This window comes from Melanerpes formicivorus, unplaced genomic scaffold, assembly GCF_026170545.1.
Source record: "Melanerpes formicivorus ecotype bairdi unplaced genomic scaffold, bMelFor1.0.p_v2 SCAF_20, whole genome shotgun sequence".
Lineage (NCBI taxonomy): Eukaryota > Metazoa > Chordata > Aves > Piciformes > Picidae > Melanerpes > Melanerpes formicivorus.
Window position 1 is genome coordinate 4,168,723 of NW_027142372.1, and position 21,909 is coordinate 4,190,631.

At 37.8% G+C, this 21,909-nt stretch overlaps 1 protein-coding gene across 2 annotated transcripts in view; it reads right to left on the reverse strand.

Moving 5' to 3' along the window:
- Positions 1-306: 306 nt before the first annotated feature.
- NKD1 (NKD inhibitor of WNT signaling pathway 1) overlaps positions 307-21,909 on the reverse strand; it is a 147,110-nt gene continuing 125,507 nt past the window's right edge. For both annotated transcript variants that reach the window (XM_068150547.1, XM_068150546.1), the window contains exons 8-11: positions 15,131-15,278; positions 14,006-14,090; positions 8,913-9,043; positions 307-8,152 (exon numbers count right to left, since the gene is read on the reverse strand). In XM_068150547.1, the coding sequence (XP_068006648.1) occupies positions 7,578-8,152; positions 8,913-9,043; positions 14,006-14,090; positions 15,131-15,278 (939 nt within the window). In that variant the 3' untranslated portion in view covers positions 307-7,577. The remainder of the gene's footprint in view (positions 8,153-8,912; positions 9,044-14,005; positions 14,091-15,130; positions 15,279-21,909) is intronic.

The window sequence follows — 21,909 nt, forward strand, 5'->3', positions numbered from 1 at the left end:
GTTACAGACATAGTGAATGTACCTCTTGTGTTCCTGGAAGCAGGCCATTTCTTCGGTGTGACTCTGTCCTGCACATCCTTGGGGAGGCGGGTAAGAGGGCACACAGGATGCTCATGGTGAGGTGTGCTGTTCAGAGGATTTCCTTTACATTTGTGGGCAATAAAAGCAATATCTATATGAATAAAGGCTCCAAGTAAAATAAACTTTATTAACTATTGTTAGAACAATCTGCAGACATAATATCCTGTGAATGCTGAATTTAAAGGAAAGGGATTATAGTGATGATGTTCATAGTCACTAGCTAGAATGACTGTATTGCAGATTCATAAGCCATCACAATTGAAATATTTAAATTAATTGATTTTAGCATCAGTAGACCAGGAAAACTATTTCAAAAGCTTCTCCACGATACAGTGCAAGCTATGAGTACCCTGGGGCCCTGATCCTCAGTGAATGTAAATCGAAGTACTTCTGTTTACATCTGCTGCTCCAGTAAAGCTGCGCAACGTTTCTATTGAAACCCATGGAAGTCACATGTCCAGAGCCATTGAGGGCTATGGCCTGAACAGATGGCATACTCAAATGCCAAGAAGTTGTGATTATAGACACCGAAAGTAAAAAAATATTCCCCGAGAAAGTTGTAAAGAGACAGAAGGAATGTGAGGCCCACAGTGCTGCTTCATACTTTTCCCCTCATAGTTTTGCACTTACTGGAAACTCCGAGTCTCTTTAATTGAGCTTTTCCTCTATTACACTCCTTGCAGGGTGAGAGGGTTAATTGCTTTGGACTGAAACATTACAATTTTCATACTTCTACTTCCTAATGGCACCTTCAGTATGCAAAGATGCCCTTGGGCACACACTATACAGGAGTCCATAAAGCACTCAGAGGAAGGATGGAATAAATAGCTCCAGATCCCATGGCCATGGGTATCTGTAAAGAACCATATCTATGACTTTTAAAATCAGCACTGGCCAAGTGAGACCTTAAGGCTAATTGCCATAGCATTTCAGTGTTTATCTTAGTTGAACTAGCGTTACCAGTCCTGGTTGTTAACAACCTCAAGTGGCACTTTATTCATCCATCAACAGTCTTATCCTGTGAACAAGCATGCGAGGAACTATAAACACCCACTCCAAAGTCACTTTGTAGGTTTAAGTTAAAGCCTACAGAAAAAGACCACTCACAGAGCTCCATTGAGAACAGACAAAATACAACCTCCAAAACAGCGTTTTAATCTACAAAGTTTTATTTGTCTTTTTAAAACTTGTAAACCATAAAAAGAGCTTATCAAATATCTGAAATTAGTACAAGAAAACATGGTGACTCATATAGCAAACTGCATTTGATGGTCCAAATTCCAAAACATGCATGGGGCTCTTCTGGCTTCCATTTGTGAAGCTGAAGACAAATTTGGCCCAGATTTTTAGGTGTTTTATTAAAAAATTCACAAAGCCTCACCGTGCTATACTTCATGAATAAAACAGAATGGGAAGGATTAAGTGCAAAAATAAGCACTCAGCACCAGAAGGATCTGAACCCTGTATGTCCATCCACAAACTACAGGCTCATCGATGGCGTACACCTCTTAGCTGGTAGCGATCACAGGCTGCTTTGTCTACGCGGACTAGGCACTCAAAGGTAGACACAAACCCCACTTCATAGACTTGATAAAACCAAGAAGGCACAGTGCACATAATTACCGGTATGCCAGATATTGTTAATGTTTGCCTACTGGCAAATTTATGAAGCCCCTTAATACTACATCTTCAACATTCTTACAACATTTCTAGAACTCCCTACTCTCAGACCCCAAAATGTTAGGCTGATGAGACAGCCAACAGGTCCAGTCTGCCATTTCCTGTGATATAAAGATTATACTTTGTCAGTAGATTTCACAGGCATAGTTAGTGCTTAGTCTTTCAAAAAATTCAGACAGATATCAAAGCTTTGGGCAACATTTGACCAAGTTATGTGTGTTTGTAATCAAATAGGAAAAAAAATGATGCTACTATTCAAAACGTGTTCTAAAGAGTATTGTAGCAACACCTCCACTTCTAAAAGAACACAACACCCTGTCAGTGTGGACAGGGACCCAGGAAACTGGGCCATGGTTTCTTGTTTTGCCACAGCCCAGTGGTGATTATCTACAGCTTTCACTGCACCTTTCACTACACAGTGGAGATTGACCTCTTCTAGAAAGTCTTTCAAGCTTTCCCAGTGAAAAGCATTCTATGAAATACTGTTGCTGTTTATGAACAATAAATGATTCAAAAAGTAGTATGAATATAGCTTCTCTGTACAGTATTTTCCTGCCTTTTGTCTCCCCTCACTCCTCTGTCAGCCAGTTGTGCTATGCCTACGCTTCTCAAATCTTTCCATCCTTCCCCCTTGCCAGTTTTTCATCACAGCTCTAACCCTCACAACAATCAGTCTGAATGGTTCTTAAGTAATGCTGCTTAGAACAAAGAAATTAGAAGACCTCATCCATATGATTTCTCTCATTTTGGCTCAGTAGGATTGAATTATCTAGAATTACACAGAAATATAAAAGGAAATTAAAGCAACATTGAAAACCTCATTATTTAATAACTACAATCCCAACCTCAAGTAAGTTTGTCTAATGAGTAATTTCAATATAAAGTTATTTGCTTTTCTACATCTGTTCATTTTAGCCTGTTTTGAGCACACTTAAAATGTTCACAAGCCAAAAAAACATCTCAAAACAGCACCTTCCAAATCAAATCAATGGAACATCTATAAAATACAAACAAATAGAAAACAAATTAGTGTGTGGTAAGCTGGGGTTGGGGTTTTGCTGCTGAATGTATTAGAAAAGAACAGAAAGAAGCTATTTAGAAAACACATTAAGTTCAATTTTTATTTCATGGATTTTCCAACGTGTTTCTGCTTGGTAGATTTAAAAAAAAAAAGAAGGCTGACAACGACCAGAATGCTGAATATGACTTGGTTCCCAGCAAAACCATGAATAACTCATGTCTGAGAACACAGATCTTGATGAATTGCGTCAAGGTAATTAAAGGTGAGACTTGATTAGCTGACACATTTCCAAACATGAACATTCTTGTCTGTTACTCCAGGCAAAAAATTATGGTGAATGTTTTTGCAAATATTCTAGCATGATGAATTTTTCTCAAGCATAATCTAGGCCCCAAGGGGCCAAACTTTCCTTTTAATTGGAATACAAATGAAATCTGTCATTCAGTAATTGAGGTACACAATGATATATGGAGATCAGTAAGCATTCCGTCATATCCATGTATTTATGTGGCAACTTGTAGACCGTTGAGCACACACAGTACTTATCCCTTTATGAAAGATCACCTCCGTCAGAATCCATCGTGTGCCATTCACTAACACCTGCCAGAGGACGCACACACACACATACATATATATACACACACACACATATATATGTACACACACATACATGCATCCCTTTAAAGTACTCCTCCAGATGTATTTTGCTGCTCTTTGCTCATGATGACAACAGTAGGAAAGCAGTTATAGAGGTCATACATGTGGCTTATTAATTTGATAGGGCCTTGAAGGGCTGCTCTGCCAATATGCCAGGAGAACCTGTACTTCACCATCCAAGGGCAGAACTGGGTCTTAATTTCCAACAGTGACTAAATAATGTGTTAATATTTCAAAGATCTCGTTTCAAGTGCCTTGAGGTCCTCCAAATGACATGAGCATAAAGCACAGTATTTACTGCTAATCAAAATTAACTTGCCAGCTTGATCTCCTATAGTAAACTTCCATTTAATATTAGCTACCACAAAACAATCAGCAGTAAGAAGCACACAAAATAAATACTGAAATCACTGTCTGCACATTATATAGACTTCAAATCCACATTCCTGGAATGAAATGACAGGTATGCTGGAGCCAGTAGGAACCGGGCAATCTTGCCAGAGGTTTCACTATCCATAACTTAGTTTACTTCATATTAGGTGGTCATGAAGTTGTGAGAAGAGCTTATCAATCCTTTTTTTTAAAAGCCTGGCTTCCCAAAATTTGCAGCTGGTAGAGGTGAGCAAAATTTTTCAGTTGATTTTTTTTTTAGCAAATAGTGCACATTTAGGGATTGGCTTAGTTTTACTGAATTATGTTTTCTGGTTTTGCACAAAGCAAGTGAAAAAGCTGAATTTTTCACTTGAAATTACTTCATGCCACTCCATTTTACTTTTAAATATTAATAACATACTTAAATTTAGGTGTTTTTTTTTCTTAGAAATGAAATGTTTGGTCTATTAGAAACTATTTAAAATTCTGATTCAGCCACAGTTTTGAGCAACTTAATTTTTTATTTCTTTTTCTTAAATGGTTTTCAGAATTAATAACGAGCTGAAAAATCAGTTACTCACAGGTCTAACAATAGGGGAGGACAAGAAATCTAGCCTCAAAACCTCATAGCTCAAATACAAAATTAAAACATACCCAGTTCATACCTTATGGCCTGATCCTGTTCCCAAAAATGTTAATGCAAGCTCTTTCATCTGTGGGATCTGCAAGCACTGACAGTAATTGCAATAAGCCCCTGAAATCCACAACAAGGAGGAAATATACTTTCCAAACTAGAAAAACTTTAATTAACAGGGGGTTCTCTTGGCACATTTTTTTTGCTGTTAAATAAATAATGCATTTAGTCAAAACCACCTATATTTACTATACAAAATACTGAAAAGCAAACTTTTTAAAAGATAAGGGAAGTTAAGGTTCTGTGAAAAGAAACTGTGCTACATGTTATTCACACTTAATGCACATAACACAACTGCAACACAGTATTCAGATACTGTCTGTTCATACATGGCTGGTGTAAAGTTTTAGTATGGGGATGCCACGTTATTGAGATGTATTTGTATTTCACACAGTCTGAGCAAGGCAGAATTTGTCTCTTCAAATATAATAAACCAAACCAAATTGATGCAAGGCTGTAACCAATGGTCAGTTGTGTTACATTCCAGAGTCTATTGGCACAGCTACTGCACACTTTTCAATCGGATGGGATTTTTCTTACTGGTTCTGTAACCTTTACCAGAATAATACCTTTGGGTGAAAGAGCACTTATGCCCCTTTGCTGCTGATTCTTAGAAATACTGTGGCAGAAAGCATCCTAATTTTCCAGAACATTTTTTGGTTTTCATCAACAACCTTCAATAAAAAATTGACTAAGAAACAATTCCCACCTCCCAGTCTTTCTGGCATATGCTCCTCTGAAAAGAGAGCAACTTTAATTACACGTTCAAACCAAATAGCATGGCATCCCTTCTTAGATGGAATGTACACTTGTGTGTTTGCATGCAGTATAACCTAAGTCACTTGAATACATCAGACTTTGTTAACACTATGTTATAAATAAGCTTACTCCTTCTACTAGACATATAAATGCCTTTTTTTTCTTTTTTTTTTTTCAGTCCATAATTATATATACACATTGAAAAAGAATGATACACAAGCAGCAAAAAAGGCTTAGACTAGAACAACTCAGTGGTAACTAACCAAATTTGTGGCCTTTTCATAGTTGCAATACAGAAAATTCTGTGTATAAATATTTTTGGACTTTAGGAATTTTCAAAATAAACAAAACAGTATCCTTGTCACACAGATCAAACACATTTAAAAACATAATTTTTTTTTAGATTTAACAGAACACGCTGTTGACAGCTAAAATAAAAGAAAATAAACCAGATTCTTTAAAGAGGACAATAAGTCTAAATAACTGCTGTTCCAGGGAGAAAAGAGATGGACCTGACTTCCATGAAGAAGTGATTCTATTCCAATTCCACAATAATGTAAGGCTTTGCACTTCTCTTTAAAAATTGATTCTCTCCACGTTCTTGGAAAGGACAACATCCCCCTGACACTGGTCAGCTTCAAGGTAATGACCCTTTTTGGACTGAACAAAAGTCTAGTCAGAAAAAAAATACCCTAATCATAAAGGGCTTATAACAACGTGGGATAGTTACATTTTACAATATATACTATAGGCAAAATACCACAACATTTAAAATAATTAAAACCAAAAGCAAATATGTTTCAAGAAAAATTACATTTTTCATGCGAGGATTTCTCAACTTTAATGTTCCAAAAGCAACGCTGGGTGCTTTTCAGTCACTTTCTGCCTGCAAAATGGTGAACTGTACAATCCCCAGCTGAATATATTACAAATCTGGGCCCCACAGAAAGTAAAATTTTAATGTACTGACCATTTTTTCACTGTTCCAATTTGCTTTTGGCCTTCAAATTTCTCAGCAGCCAGTACGGTCTTGTGAGTATGGTCTAATTCTCCTTCACGGAATGGAAGCCCTTTGATACAGAAAAAGGCCAGAACAACTGTGAATACTTTTTTTTACATGCTGAATTGTCTCTAAAATGGGAGAAGCACAAATTGGCAGGTACTAGGGAAATTTAAACTGGAGGCACCTAAGAAAATGCCATGGCATATGATGCTAAAAAGTCACTGTTGTGGAAAAAAATAATGTTACTATTCAAACCACAGATTTTTAAAACACAACAAAATGTACCTGAGAGTGTGCATATTTATATATATATATTTATATTTATATTTTATATATATTTGCCAACATTTAAAGTGAGAAAGTATATTTTCCTCAATTCTTTCTCAAAACAAAGAACTGTGGATTTAAACAAAACTAAAACCCCAACAACCCCTCTCCTTCTCAAACCCCCATGAATGACACTTATGGGCCCAAGCACTGAAGACTAGTGATGCTTTTGAAAACCCCATTTCACATCCTCCTCTTTTCAAAGGGTTACCCCAAACAGAATGGAAAGTAAGCAAGAGAAAAACCAAAAATAAAAGTATATTTAGCTATTACCCAGTATGTAACAGACTGTACGTGTGTTGGTGAAGAATCTCCAAGAAAATAATGTGTAAGTCATACAAATGTAGCTCTGTTGACAAGTGTAGCTGATATTTCCTTGTAATTATGAAGATAATTAATTTGAAAGGATGCGAGCACAAACAGGCTACGTGAATGCAGTATATTAACCCCCCCTCCCCTGTAGCACATTACAATCAATAAAAAGAAAATAAAATCTGAATAATACTAGAGGTAGCAGCTGTTTGTATTTCCCATTATTCTGAGTATCTCTGGAGTCCAACCCTTCGAACATTGCTCCCCTGAAAAAAAGGCTTGTGTGCGATCAGCCGACATACAGCAGAGTGGTAAGCTAGATGTCTGCAATAGTGTTTGAAGTATCTTTCCTATTACAATGGAAGTAGTACTTGTAAAGAAGTGCATTAAGTCACAGCTCAGAAAGCTATGGCTGTTTGCTGTTTTACAAGCCACTTTAAAAAAAACCAAAAGAATAAAACAATCCACAAAGTGTTTAAGTAAGCTATGTAGTTCCACAACATATAAATAGGGTAAGTTTCAAGAGTTCCATATAACCTCTAAAATATATGCTAGATGAATATTAATGGAGTAACAATAATATTAATCATAGTAATGCCTTAGTTCTGTTATCACAAGAATGTATTTCCTTCATATGTGATGAGTTTTGGAGGATGTTGGCAGGATCTCTTCTATGTCTGGTAGAAGTGATGGTAGTGGTGGTGGTGCTCATGGTGGTGGTGGTGTTCGTGTCTTTGTATCATTTGTCCAACTTGGCCTTCATATAAAATGACTGTAGGCAGGTCTCTCACGTGTTCTTTTTCCACAACTGTCCCTGGAGACTGGAAAGTTTTGCACATTTGGTGATTCTCCTTTGCCCTCTGCTTATGCTTCTTGTGAACCTGTTGAGATTGCAAGGGGAGATAAGGAAGATTCTGGCCCACACGTGCAGTTGGGGAAGGCATTGGCATGGATGCCCCTTGAAAAGGTTTATTTCTAACAGCCCTTCCAGGATGCACAGGGGCAATGTTTTTGCCCTGGGCCTTGGGAGACCTCACAAAGTGCTTGTTTGAGTCCTGGTTCCGGAGCCTCTGTTGGATTTCTGCAATCTTGGAATACGAACTTTCAGCCAGATTGACATGGCTTGGATCCACCACTTGAGACTTCCTATGATGAGCATGGAAGGTTTCAGGCTCATGAGAACGGGATCTAGTCTGATTCACAACTCTGCTTGGTGGGTCATGTTTTTGAGCTGCTGGAGGAGATCCTAGGAAATAACAAGCTGAGTTAGTCATCTAGTATTTCAAAGTTTTAATTAGTAGCATGCAGTTGGCAGGGACAGCATTATCAGCAGAGTGAACTGTTCCTAAGGAAATGAATGCAATTACAGCTGTCTAGTTTAATTACATTTAATAATTCTGACTAGTAAATAACACACACACACAAATATACATGCATACGTATGTAAGAGTGAATGCATGTGTGTGGGGGGGCATGCATGTGTATAAAAGTCTTCACAATACCTTCTCTTTGTCATCGTCTATCTGAAATTCACCAAAATTCCTGAGTGGAACAGTAAAATCTTGGAAGAGGACAGGCAAAGGGAGGAAATCTAAATCCCTTTGATTTGGACACAGAAGCCAAAATTCCAGGTATGAACCCACATTCTCCTATATTTGGATCAGTAGTGAGTATAAAATATGTGCTGGTATCATCTTGGGAATGAGCTCCAACATCCAAAAATAAGTCTTTGGCTCACCCACAGACCAAACTTAATTTAGATGTAAAGATTGTTCTCCTGGGCTCACCTCTAAGTTTAGCTACACAAACAAGTACTTCAAAGCAGCACTTGCATCCCATTAGCTACTCCATTGTGAAACTACCACCACCAGTAAATATCTTACAGTACTCACAGTCCTATTCCTTCCAGTAAGTCATTATAGACCAATCACACACATTCACAATTCACTTCCCCTGATGTGGAAGAATGAACAGACAAAAAGGTTGCAACATAAATTACCAGATACCTGGCCCAAACTTTGATGTGTAGTTTTCTATTCCTGCAAGATCCAAATAGTGGTTTCTTCTTTCAATGTTCTCATCAACACAATGACGATAGCACCCACTTTGTTCTGGATTGTTCTCACTCTGATGATATCTATCAGCAGGAAACAAAATTACAATTCAGCAGAAGTTCTTCAAAGTTGTTGTCACCATCTGTTATCACCGACAACTAATGGCCCCTTTGAAGTGACAGGAGTTGCTCACAAATAAACAACAAACACTTCAACTTCTGGATGACCAGATTTGCTAAGTTGATAGGCCTGAACTGACTGTTCTTTCCCCTCATATAAATCGACCCTCATGTTGCAAAGCAAAGGAGGCTTTCAAATTGCATCACACATGCAAAAACAAATAAAAATGCTCCTAGGGTTTATTACATTCTGTCTTAGGGCCAAACCATTCAACTCATTCTTCAGTTTGTACATGCCAAAGAAAACCTGCTGTTTGATTCATGACTGTTCCCACTGCTGTCAGGAAGTGCTGGGGTAAGCCTTGTGTCAGATAAACATTCACGCATATCTGCTTCAGAAAGACAGGCAACAGCACAGGTGTAGTAACCAGAGAGAGCCTGAGAAGAGAAGGTATTGGTAGGACACCCAGAGATAACTGCAGCTTTCCAAAATACAATTAGTAAGGTCAGATCAGCCGTTGGCTTCAGAATCTCTACTCTTTTTTCCTGCTCAGCTTTGCAATTTTATTTATAGCAGAACTATTTCCTGAGAATGAATATCTGAAATACCATTCATTTATGAGGCAGAAAAAAATCAGGCAGAGGTTTACAGTATTGTAGCCCATAATGCCAAACAATTTAATTTAGCAATTTAAATGGATGTCTGCAGACATAAACGATATTTTCAATGTAACAAACAGGATAAGCAGAAAACTCTTGATTAAGTCACAGTCTGTGTCATTCAGATAGTTCAGTCTCAAAGGCTGCAAGACAGACTTTGCTATTCAACTGTGTAATTGCACTGATGTGAACTTAAGGCCAGAATTTGCCCTTGCATACTATAGCAGTTGCTAAATATGGGCTCTGTACTATATGGTGCCCAGCGTTCTGCTTGTAGTCTATTAACAAATTTCCAGGTTCTCAGAGGCTGCTGATCCCACTGAGCTATGGCATAAACTGCTTTCCTGGTCTACCATATTACTGTTCAGGGACACTGCAGAACTGAGTCCTGTATGTCTCTGTCAGACACATGTCTACAGTTTCTTTTATAAAAGTCGCAAGACTTGACCTACCTGGAAGATCATTTTTGCTTTACTTTGATTGAGGCAGAGTCTCCTGAATAGAGGAGAGTCTGCTTGGAAAGCAGGTAAGCTTTAAAGACTCTCAGTCAGCTTTGAACTCCAGAAGCGACAAGCGGTACACTCAAATGAGAGGGAATGTCCAGATATTCTTTAGTTTTTTGGACACACAGCCAACTTAGTACCTTTTCTGCCTCAGACACATCTTTCCAGGTTGTTACACTTTCACAGGTCAACATAAAAGATCTCTGGGGTTAGAACCTGGCTAACTGAACTTGCCTGGCATGAGCTGCCCATGGAAGCCACTGGGACTTGCACAAGTCCTGAAGACAATGCTCAGCTAACTCAGAAACAAAACATTTGGTTTGATCCAACGCAATTAAGCAACACTGTATACAACAGCACTGGTTGTTGAAAAACCCAGTTAATGGGGAACCTGTTTCTTTGTTACTGTAATAAATTCCATTTCTCATCAAGAGTGTGCAGATGAACTACACCAGTATTGCCACAGCCCTACATTCTCATAGCTTGCTTACACGCAAGATGACACTCAAGCAATATACATGCAAATGTGCACAGTGAAGCAATTAGATACTGATGAAACATGAGTTCCACTGTTAAAGAGAACCTTAAATACTTTGAGAACCGAAGTGCCTGGCATACAGCCCCACAATGCTGTCCTGCATACACAAGGGAAGACACAAGCATGCATCAACCATGCATCAAGCACAGCTATTTAAAAAGAATTAAAAAATATATACAGTGTTGTCACTGGGATTTTTTTTTTTGTTTGGTTTGATTTTTAATTTAAAAAGGCATCTGCTTAAGTGTTTGTGGTGTGCATGAAAGTCCTTTCTAGAATTCCCATGCTGGAGTGTCATCCAATGGTAATAAGAACACAGCTGTATAGCAAGGGGAACAGAGCAGTGACAGAATGTGGGACACAAAAATGAAGGGACATTTCCTGAAAGCTATGCTCACTGATAATAGAGTTTAAGCCAGTCAGGGAGAGATCAGTTAAGCAGGAAAGAAAGAAGGAGTGAGAATGTGTGTTTGTGGGTAAAATGAAAATGTTTTAAAGGCTGGCATGCATCATATTTTCCCTGTTACAATAAAGACATAAAAAGTTAGAATGGTGTGAAGATATCCAGTCCACAAAGTTGTCTCCTAGTTCTCTTCCACCATACATTTTGTACTACACATGCCAGGCAAGTTAGCTGTGAATCTAGCTACTTGATACTTGTCTCAGCCCTATGGGTGAAAACTCTTGCCTGTAGCTTTGAGCAGATGAACAAAAAAATCTAACTCACCTATCACCCACCTTCAGGATAAAAACATTTCTATCCATTTTATCTTGAATATTAATCACACCTTGCCTAGAATTCCTAAGTGATTGAATTTGTGAAATGTGTGCACTTCTCAGGAGTCCTCATTGCTGCTTTCAAAAGGGAAGCTTCTGCATTAACATCATGAGATTCTGATATGAGCCTCAGACAGCTCTCCTGAGGGTTAGCACTCTGGTCAGAGTGTGAAAGTATCCCTGCAACACACACTCAGTGTGAACAGGACATTCCTTTTCCTGTCTATGTTTAATGAGATGCAATAAAAGCTGTCAGATGCTAACAGTTGTCTGATGCTGATCTGCTCAGCTCAAAATACAGATATGTTCTGCCTAGGAAGCTTCTAACCAAAGGGATGAGAAGGACAAATACAACAGAGCCAAGATTGTACCATAACATTTGATGCATTTATGGCTGTGGATTTAAGTGGAAATGGCTGCTGTTCACAAAACCAGTACATTTGCAAGAAGAGGTGGATGGGAGGGTGACTTTAAACTGAAAGGGGATTTTTGCAGTAGAGTATCAGACAAAACCAGCCTATTAAATTCTCACAGGACAAACCTTTGCTAATGAGCAGAGGGAAATCTGAACACCACATCTAGGCCAGCAAGCAAAACCACAGTGTTCTTTAGTTCACAGAAAAAAATTTTACAAAGTTGCTAACAGAAAATTAGCAGTAATTTTAGTTTTCTTTTTAACTGAAATGTGACTGTGCTTGGATTTACTCTCTGGGATAACTCACTGGCATTTTTAATCTGTCCAAAAAAAGGAAGGCACAGTTTTGTTGTCACTTTTAATAAGACTGAGTGTCCTTTCTTTTGATAATTTTATTATGTATTTGGACAAGTATCCCTAAATCCAAGGAAAGACAAAAGTGGATTATTTTTCTTTTTCATTTGCAGCTGAAGAAACAAATGCAACTAATGATTCAAAGTCATTACTGTAGCATTTCAACAAACATTTTCCTCTACCTTAGCACAAAACACAAAATCCTAGAAGAGACAAAACCTATACTGACCTGTTTCGAGCTACTGATTAAAATGCATCAAAATTACCTGCTTTTGATCTGTTTTCCTACCCATTAAAATATCAAATTCAGAAAAGGGACTAGCACACCTACATGGATGAGAGATTAACATTATTCTTGTCTGTAAAATAAATTCAGTATTTACAAAACCAAAGTGCTTATCACATACTCTGAAGTCCAGTGCAGGTAATATCTATTAGGTAGGCAGAACTCATGATAACTAGACAGATACACATGCTTACGTATTTTCAGAGTAAAAAGGCCTGTTCTGGACTGGCATCCAAAATAATGTACATTCTGTTAGGGATTGCTAAAAAGTTTTTTGTTATCTCATATGTAGATGGCTGCAAGTATACATGCAGCTCATTAAAGAAACCAGTGTGCTTTTGCTTTGCTTTATTGGAAATGGATGCACTCTAAGTCACATAGGCTGGATTCCAACAGTGGAATCTTTTTTCCAGTGGTAAAATGCATCCTTAAACTTCTGAAAAAAAAAAAAAATTTAAAATAAATGATCCCAATTTTCCTGCAAGATTACATTAAATATAAAGGTTCTAAGCAACCAGGGTAATTCCTACATGTGAGCTATCTCACGACTAAACCTGTAAGGAAATTGATCTAAAGCTCATGTGGCAGCAGGGAGGCATGGTTTCTTGCAGTCAGCAGAGATGCCTATTCCGCTAAGTCACTTAGAGGCAAGAAGGAGATGAATTTGCTTCTCCAACCAAATGTACAAATCAACTTCGTAAGCGGGGTTGAGCTATCCCACAGCTGCTATGAACCAGAACCACATCAGCAGAATGGAGCATGAAGCAGCCAGCATGCTGGAACCTCTTATCACTCATTCTGTGGGACAAAGCTTGTGTACACCACTTGCTGTAAAGGTTATTGCCCGCTGCTCTGCTGCAAGCTCCCTTCTTTCCTCCTTCTGCTAGGCACCATACATCTGGTGCTAGCTCAAAGTTGCTTCCTTTAGGAGGAAAGATGGCAGGGAGAAGTAAACAAGATGGATTCAATAAAGCTGTGAGCTGAGCTGACCAATGAAAAAGATAGGTTGGAAGGCGGACAGAGAAAGGAGCTGGCCTCTATGAAAATGAGGTTTTAGGAAACTTTTAGCCAAAGGCTGTGCTAAAAACTCCAGTAGCAGGCACAATAATTGCAGATGGCATCTGAAAAGACACCGCATGTCCTCCAAAGGGTGAACAGAATAAGAAAAAGAGAGTAATGGGCGCCATAGATTTTGCTTTTTTTGGTTTATTTGTTTCCAGTTTATTATACAAAATAACCACCCATGGAACCTGCTGACAGCTTCATAGTGAAAAGAGCTGTAATTCCTCTATTTTAACATAATTTTAAAAAATAAAGCAAGCAAGAAGTCCGTGCTTGATGTTTCCTCAGAGGTATGCAATGCCCGTCAGGAGCCAGTGTTCTTTCCCCTTACCTGAGAGAAGCCCGCTGCTTCTTCTCAGAGCTTCTTACTTCTTCATTAGCTTTGCTTTCAGCTCTATGCCTGGCACTCTGCAAATCTGCCAACAAGAGAAATACACCATTCTCACATTACTGTCCTTGCTGATCAGCATAACTGACATGCTACATTGCAAGTACATTTCTTCTTGTCGGTAGATCAAGATGTTAAGTTTCATTTCATGTAGCCTTCTCAAAAATGCTTTTGTCCACATGACATATTTTAGTCATGCATAACCTTGACTGTAGGACATTAGTCAGGCTAGGCTGCAAGCTGTAAGCCATGTGGCAGGTTAAATGGAATCACATTCATACTGACATGCTTGTCCCTCAGGAGGGCTTGGCCATTTGGAGCTCAGTTCTGTAGTAATGCATCATATAGCTCCCCAGCGGTGCAAATTTGCTTATGCTGCACTTGAAGTGGGTATATATATTAAAACCAAGGTAACAAAGATCTCCTTTTGGATAAGGTTCCCAGATTTTCTACTGAAGTACTTGTTTAAATACTTTTTAAATTCTTTCATTTAGTAGTACTATACCTACTGAAATAATTATGCTGATACAATTATTATCAGTGACTATAAGGTGAATAAGCTGCCAAATCATAAACCTTTTTATAATGGTAGGCTCTGTCACTACAGAAAAATGTGCAATTTTTATGCATAGATTTATAAAGGTTACTTATGTTTAACTGCTTATTCTTATCCAGCAGCAGTGATAGCTGTACACTGATAAAAAAAATTTTATACCACTACACCTTTTTCCATGCAAACTAGGTATATCTGTGGAGTTAGAGTGGCACAAATTGAGAAGGCCTTAAATTTGCCCTGCAGTACAGAAAGACAACACATCAGATAGGTTATTGATGCTTCCAAAAAGAAACAATCAATCAGGAGGGGAAACCCTAATTAGGAGACACTGAAAGAAGGGTAGACAATTTTGCATCCAAGAGCATAAAGCAGGTTCATGGGGTTTAAAATACCCACATAATTATTTGCATTTGAGTATACATTTATCTGTATTAACAAAATTTTAAATGGATTTTTAAAGGATTCTTGAAGTATTTAGAATTTTTTTCCAATGGCTGATTGCACATCCTTACCAGTATGATTTAACAAGATACTCTTTTTCTTCTGACTGCCATCTGGTGCCACAGTAAGTTTCACTCGCAGAGTTTTGCTGGAACTAGGAGAATGGTTTACGGATGCATCAACTACCTCATAGATGGTATGAAGCAAGCTGGTAATATCCTATAGTTGGATTGAAACACAAAAAGGCAAACTACTGTGAAAATGTTCTGAAACTCTTTTGGACTTAGGACTATTAACTGTAGAAATATCTTCAGAAGTCACTGAATTTAAAAGAGCTGAACTCATGCAGAACCTTAGAATCTTCATCAAATGGCATAATATTTCTGAAATGGGCCAAACCAGATCAAAACAATAAAAACAGTTCAAGGTATTCCAGTTTCCCAAAGTGTGAATCAGCAAGATTGTGTTCTGCCTTTCCTTTTCTCCTGTTTTCAACAGGACCTGGGGATAACTATTCATACTGTACTAAAAATTGAATATTCAATACCAACACAAATACCACAATTGAATAAAGTCTTGGACATTGCAGTCTTACTACTTCTTGGGGTGTTTTTCTTCAGAGAGCTAAATGGTTGATTACATAGAGGAAAACCCATAAGAGAAGTTTAGAACTTCAGGTTTAGAAATGCATGATGTCTCAGTGTCACTCTACCATATGTGTCTGGGGGTCTAGCTTATTTTACAAAATTCAAGCCAGTTAGATTTTTGAGCAACAGATCTAGTCATGCCTATGACAGAACATTCTTCACACATCTCTTTGAAGGCAATGGGACATGAACAAATGCTTACATGTCTGACTAATCAGAAAGAACACTATCCAATTTTAATAAATCAGTTGTTTCAAACAGGTGAAGCACTGTTGAATAGCTGGTGATGCCCAAAGGCCTCTTTGGTTAACCAGCTTGACTCAAATAGGGCACTGTCTTAAACCTCCAGGATAAAAAGAAGATCTCTTGGCTCACTGCATTTCCTCAAAGGGATTTTGCCTAGATTGATCTTGAGAACCAACCTAAGGCCAAAGCATACTGATCATTATAGGCTATAAAGATCCTATTCAATATATATCTGAGAATTTCTCTATTTTGGTCTTCCTATTTCTTGATCTAGCCCAGTATCTAAGCTCTTTCCAGATGTCTATGAGCACAAAGGAAGTATCTAAATCATCTTTTGTTAAGTAAAACTGGTTCTGAGGATTGAGAATCAGGTCTACAAAAATTCAAAACATCTACAATTTTTCTTTTGCACAGAGGTCATGTCTGTAACAATAGCAGCTCAAAGTTTACAATGCCCCCACTGGTTCCAGCACTTCAGTACCAATATACCACACAGTCCTCATTATCTAACCAGCTTTAAAGGTGACACAGAAATATTAATTTATACTCACACAGAATTTAGTGAAATATTGACCTTATGGTCAGGACAAATGATTTTATACTAGGTGGTTTTCTAGCTCAACAGGTAGAATAAAAAAACTAAATCCTATAGGGCCCAGACTGTCTTAACATGTAGCCTCTCTAACTTTTCTGCAGTCAGTGGAATTTCTGCAAACTTTTGATTTCAAGACAAAATACTGATAAAAAGAGAGCAGAAATTACAGTCTGTATTTCCCCACTGACATATGGGCTATTACTACCATGTCAGTAGCTGCTCTCCATCATTTTGACAAGAAGCACTGTCTAAAGCTTGAATGAGGGAAAGTCTGCTCAGTAACAATCTGGTGAACACCTCATAGCTCTTCAGCACAGCTCACTTCTCACACTTCCACCCTAATCTGAAACTTAGCCAGATGTCTAAACAGACACAGCCACATCAGACTGCCAGCATGAAGGACTGAACTTTTATGTCATCTATGAGAAAAATTCAGCCAAAAGAGAACACAGAGAGACAAGCAAAATGTATCTGTTGTTCCATACACCCTCATAAATTACGTTCTAGGAGCATTATGCTATAATCCTACACCTCCAAACCTTCCCCTTTAGCAGAATTCTTAAGCACCATTTCTAGTCTTAACAGAGCTTCACACACTCAGTGCTGTAGCGAATGGTGCCATTTCCATAAATTCCTTAACAAGTGTTGGTTAGCCAACATGGATGGCATTTTTCCATACAAAGCCACACTATCAAGAGTTTGTTATCAACACTTTCATTCACCATAATCTGTCCTTCCTTTTTTCAACTAAACCAGATGTTTATACAAGCTGATCATCCAGTCCATTTTAGCTTCAATAAGCAAAGATAAAAAGTCTTTACTTCCACTGTCCTTTTATATTTTTTTTTTTCCAGTGATGAGGTCTAACTTGCTAACTGGCATACCATCTGCCCCTTGTTTCTGTGTCTTTCTCAACGAAGTGCTTGAGTCAGCAGTTTAAAAAGTGCCTCCAGACACTGTCAAAGGAAGACAACATTTGTGTGACATGTACTTGGCAACTCAGAAATATGTGCACACACATCACATCAGGACAATTTCCCTATCGCAGCCAAACAGGCCCAGATGAACCCAAATTAATATCCAGGCTCGCAGCACCTTAAAAGGCTGCACAGAGGTATCAGGTCAAATTGTGGCCTTATACTCTGTTGCCTTTTCTTTTTATTACATGTTTAACACCCAGCTCACTCCACAGCAGTTTGAACTGTTGTGTGTTCTGGCACAGAAGGGACATGGATCGAGGTTAGGAATATGAAACTATGAAACTATGAAACTATGAAATATCCTTAAGTAACCACTTAATGCTTATGCTGATCTTTTAAATACAGACAACAACATTTTTTATTATAGGATTCATTTTCTTGTGGTCCTAATCTGGGGTTGGGAATTCTAGCAAACTGACAGTTCTGATTTGGTCAAACAAGTCTGCTTGGTTCATTCCCTACTATGTCATCTACCAAGGTCCTGGTTGAGTAAGTACCATCTACAAGACAGCTTGAACCTGCTATTGCTTTCCAGTTGTGAAGTTTCACAATTGTAACATACAAATTCCTGAGGCATTGAAGTGGTAGGAATGATCTCTGTCAGAGTTTTGACCTGTGAGTAAATCTACCTTCTCACAGCTCTTTTTTTTTTTGTTTTTGGCAGCTAATATGGCAATGGCTTCTTGTCAAACCAGCAGCACTAGACTATTAAAATATATCTTATGAAATTTGTATTTCATAGTTATGTCTATATTGACCCCAAAAGAATTTTCATCTTGCAGCAGACTGCCAGGAGACTGAGGCAATTAATGTTCCCCTTGAAAGCTGTCCCACTGAACACTATCTGTATTTAAATTAAAGAACTACCTAAAACTATCAAGACAGCTTTGCCTTCTACACACCAACTCGTGCATTCACTGTCCTCAGGAAACGTAGCAGCAAAGATCAAGAATAAAAGTTAATTTTTCTTCACTTCCAGTACATCAACCAGCATTTCTTAGAGACCATCTACCAAAGAGTCTAACTTCTGTGCACAACGAATTCTGATTTTCACTAGTAACATGGTTTTGCAGCTCATTTGCTTAAGACTGCTTGGAAATGCCTGCACAAAAAGTTTCATCCCATATCTCTCAGGTTTTTTCCTTTTTAACATAATTAAGTATAGATTTTTCAGTGCTTCCCATTTTTTCCAAAAATATTATTTGGCTTTTTTTTCCTTTAATAGTGAAATGTGCTTAAAAATTAATTCTAGTTAAAAATGATTGTGGATTTTTAAACTTGTATGTTAAATGGGTAAAAGAGAAATAAGAATAAACAAAACAAAATATTTATCTCCTTTATAGAAATGGACTATATTTAGAAGGAAATAGGCTCATGAACATACCTTCTGAAGAGTTTCTAGTGTCTAGAATTTCTGATGAGATAGCTAGTTTAATCAACAGTTACAAAACTGAAACTATGATCTTTTTCCTCAGAGAGGAAAACAAATGCTTGCTGGGTAGTCAGCACATGCCATACCCGTATTTATGTGTGCCTTGCTTATACAAACTCAGTATTTGGTATTCCTAAGGTTGGAAGGGGCCTCAAAGGTCATCAAGTCCAACCCTGAACACTACAGTTGGTTTTCCAGGGCTCGAGGATTTAAGAGTATTAATCTGTATGTTTTTCACATCCTAATTTGTCAAGCAGTTACTACAATGAAGGATATTAAAAAGACCAACTCTAATAGCCTGCCAGAGACACGGGCATTAGGAATATCAAAAAGTGATCAATTAAGGTCACTTATGTATGTTACACTCACACATGTGCCCACAGAATACTTTAGAGATCTTCAGTAGGAGATGAGCAGGAATTTAGAACATTCAAAGAAACTAATAGAAACCTAAGAATAAATTACATTGAAGTATTCTTCATTCCTTACAGAACTCATGCAATTGAGAAAGTCCTTATTTGGGGTATTAATATTTCACTTCTAAGGAACATTAGTAGTACAGGGACGATCCTATTTTTCCAGTATTAGCATAGCTTATCATCATAGGACTAGTTACCAAACTAGAGCTTCTGTAAAAGAAACTAAGAGGATTTTCCAGAGCAATTAATTTAAAAGAACTAAATATTTGCACACAAAAATCCGCAACAGTCGCAAACCCTCCAAAATACCCAGTGAGTTTAAGAACACTAAAAGAAAACACTGTTTGACTCTTTGTTACTTGTCTGGAAGAGATGTCTTTGGTTTCCCCCCCCCAAAGACAAAAGGGAATGTTGTATTTTCACTTAATACGTGTCTCTGAAACAAATCCACCAAATCTAATGACTGAAACGATGGCCTCTGTGATACAGACTGGTGCTACCTCTTTATCCATTGATTCCATTGCTCTTTCTATATTATAAGTTGATACAATTTCAAAATGAGGATCAGGCTGATAAATGGCAGCCCCCCCCCAACCCAGTCTCCTTCCCCAAGTCAAAGATTTGGTGCTGAGTTCCAAATGTAGAAACAACCTCAAATCTTTTCACTCATTACAGAGGATATGAGCAAAAATAACTAAAAAGGGAAAGGGAAAAAAAAAAAAAGAAAAAAGAAAACATAAGAGGAAAAATTGGGCATTTAATGTAAGATGCAAAAATGCATGCAGAGAAACGTCAGCATCAGTTCATTACCTTTCCCTCAGAAAAATAGAAGTACAAATGTCTCATTTGTACTTTGTAGTCTGATTTTTATATACAGAAGGACATTTTCATTCCAGCATCAGTTTTGTTTGATCGTGCACGTTTTTGGATCATTCTTGTATGGAACCTGAAAGGAGCCTCACTTGCTATGTCCTCAACATAGAAGGAATTCCCTTTTTCATTCCTGACAAGCAACTTTCTGCGCAGCCATTCACCAAAGAAACTCAATTTTCCAAGAAAGAACTGATTGCCAACAACAACAAGCAGCTAGTGTTTATGAAGTGTAATTACATTCAGAGAGCTCAATATAAAACCTCATGGATCAAAACACATTAGTTCAATTACCCAAGTTTTAAGTCCTATTACAAATATCTGTGTGAAGATAATTACAGTGCAGCTGTCAGTTCTAAAAAGGCCTGCAGTACATAATGAATTGTCCTCTTACAGCTTATGGAATGAAGGGAAACATTAGCCCAGTTTTGTAATATACATATTAGAGCAGTAAAAGTTATCTCCCGCTACACCAAAAAGGACTGAAAAAAAGATCGTCTTCTAAGACAGAGAAAGCAAGAGTTCAATAACATACAGTAATGCTCATTTTATAATTTGCCATCCCAATAATGATGCTTTCATAATGAGTATCTCTCTTCAAGACGCATGACTAGATCTGAATTTCTAATCATAAGGACTATGGAATAAGTCATACAGACTCTAGGAGGAAACCAAAGCAGTGTTAAGTTCTGAAGCTGTTGTTAAGATCCAGAAGAAGTTTCACTAAGATGGAATTTGAGTGTTCTTGCAGTGTTCTGTCATTGTGTAAAACCCAAGGGAAATTTTATCCAGTAACTAAATCCATATCTTATTTACCATTTTCAAACATTTTAATGAAAAAAACATTTAGGCTATTGTAAAATTGCACCCCACCTACACGTCTCCTATAAACTTAATTTAACATCACATATTTCTTTGGAAACTCTCTGGACATGAAGTTGAATGTTTTAAACACAATGACTGTGAATCAAATGAAATGGATGTGGGTGGGCAAGTCACTTCCTTTTTCAGTGTCTCGCTTTTCCGACATGAAAAATAAGAATGATAAACCTGAGTTCTTTTTGTAAAGCACCTCAAGGTCTGCAGATAGAAATCTGACTTAAGAAATGTAATCTTTCTGTTAAATCCAGCTATAAATCCAGGAGAAATTGAACTGCAATTTTCAAAGAAGGAGAGAAGGTCCATACTAAGCTTTTCTCACCAGAACACTGGACCTTTGTTTAGAAAAGCTGACCAGTTCTGAAAGCATTTTCATCAGCTCACTAAACGGCACTGGTACAGATCAAGGCTCTTCCTCAGGCTGTCCATTCTGTCCCTGATCCAGCAATGTGCTTCACAAACTTTTAACTCAAAGCATGTGTCCCATTCATTTTAACTGAAACAATTCACATGTTTAATGGTCATCACTTAAGTCCTTTGCTGGAGCAGGAGAAGTGCATAACAAATGACAGTATCAGGCTCACTGCATTGACTGCTAGTCTCTCAAGGGCTAGTAGAACAAGAAATTCTATGTCACATGAAGAGACTGAAATACCTTCTTGTGGCCAAGAATATCTGTGAGTTGCTATCATTAGTCATTCTTGCACAAACAACTCTTAAATTGCATCTGGATTCCACAAAAGACAACCAGCAAGATAGATTATAGAAATGGCACTGGAACA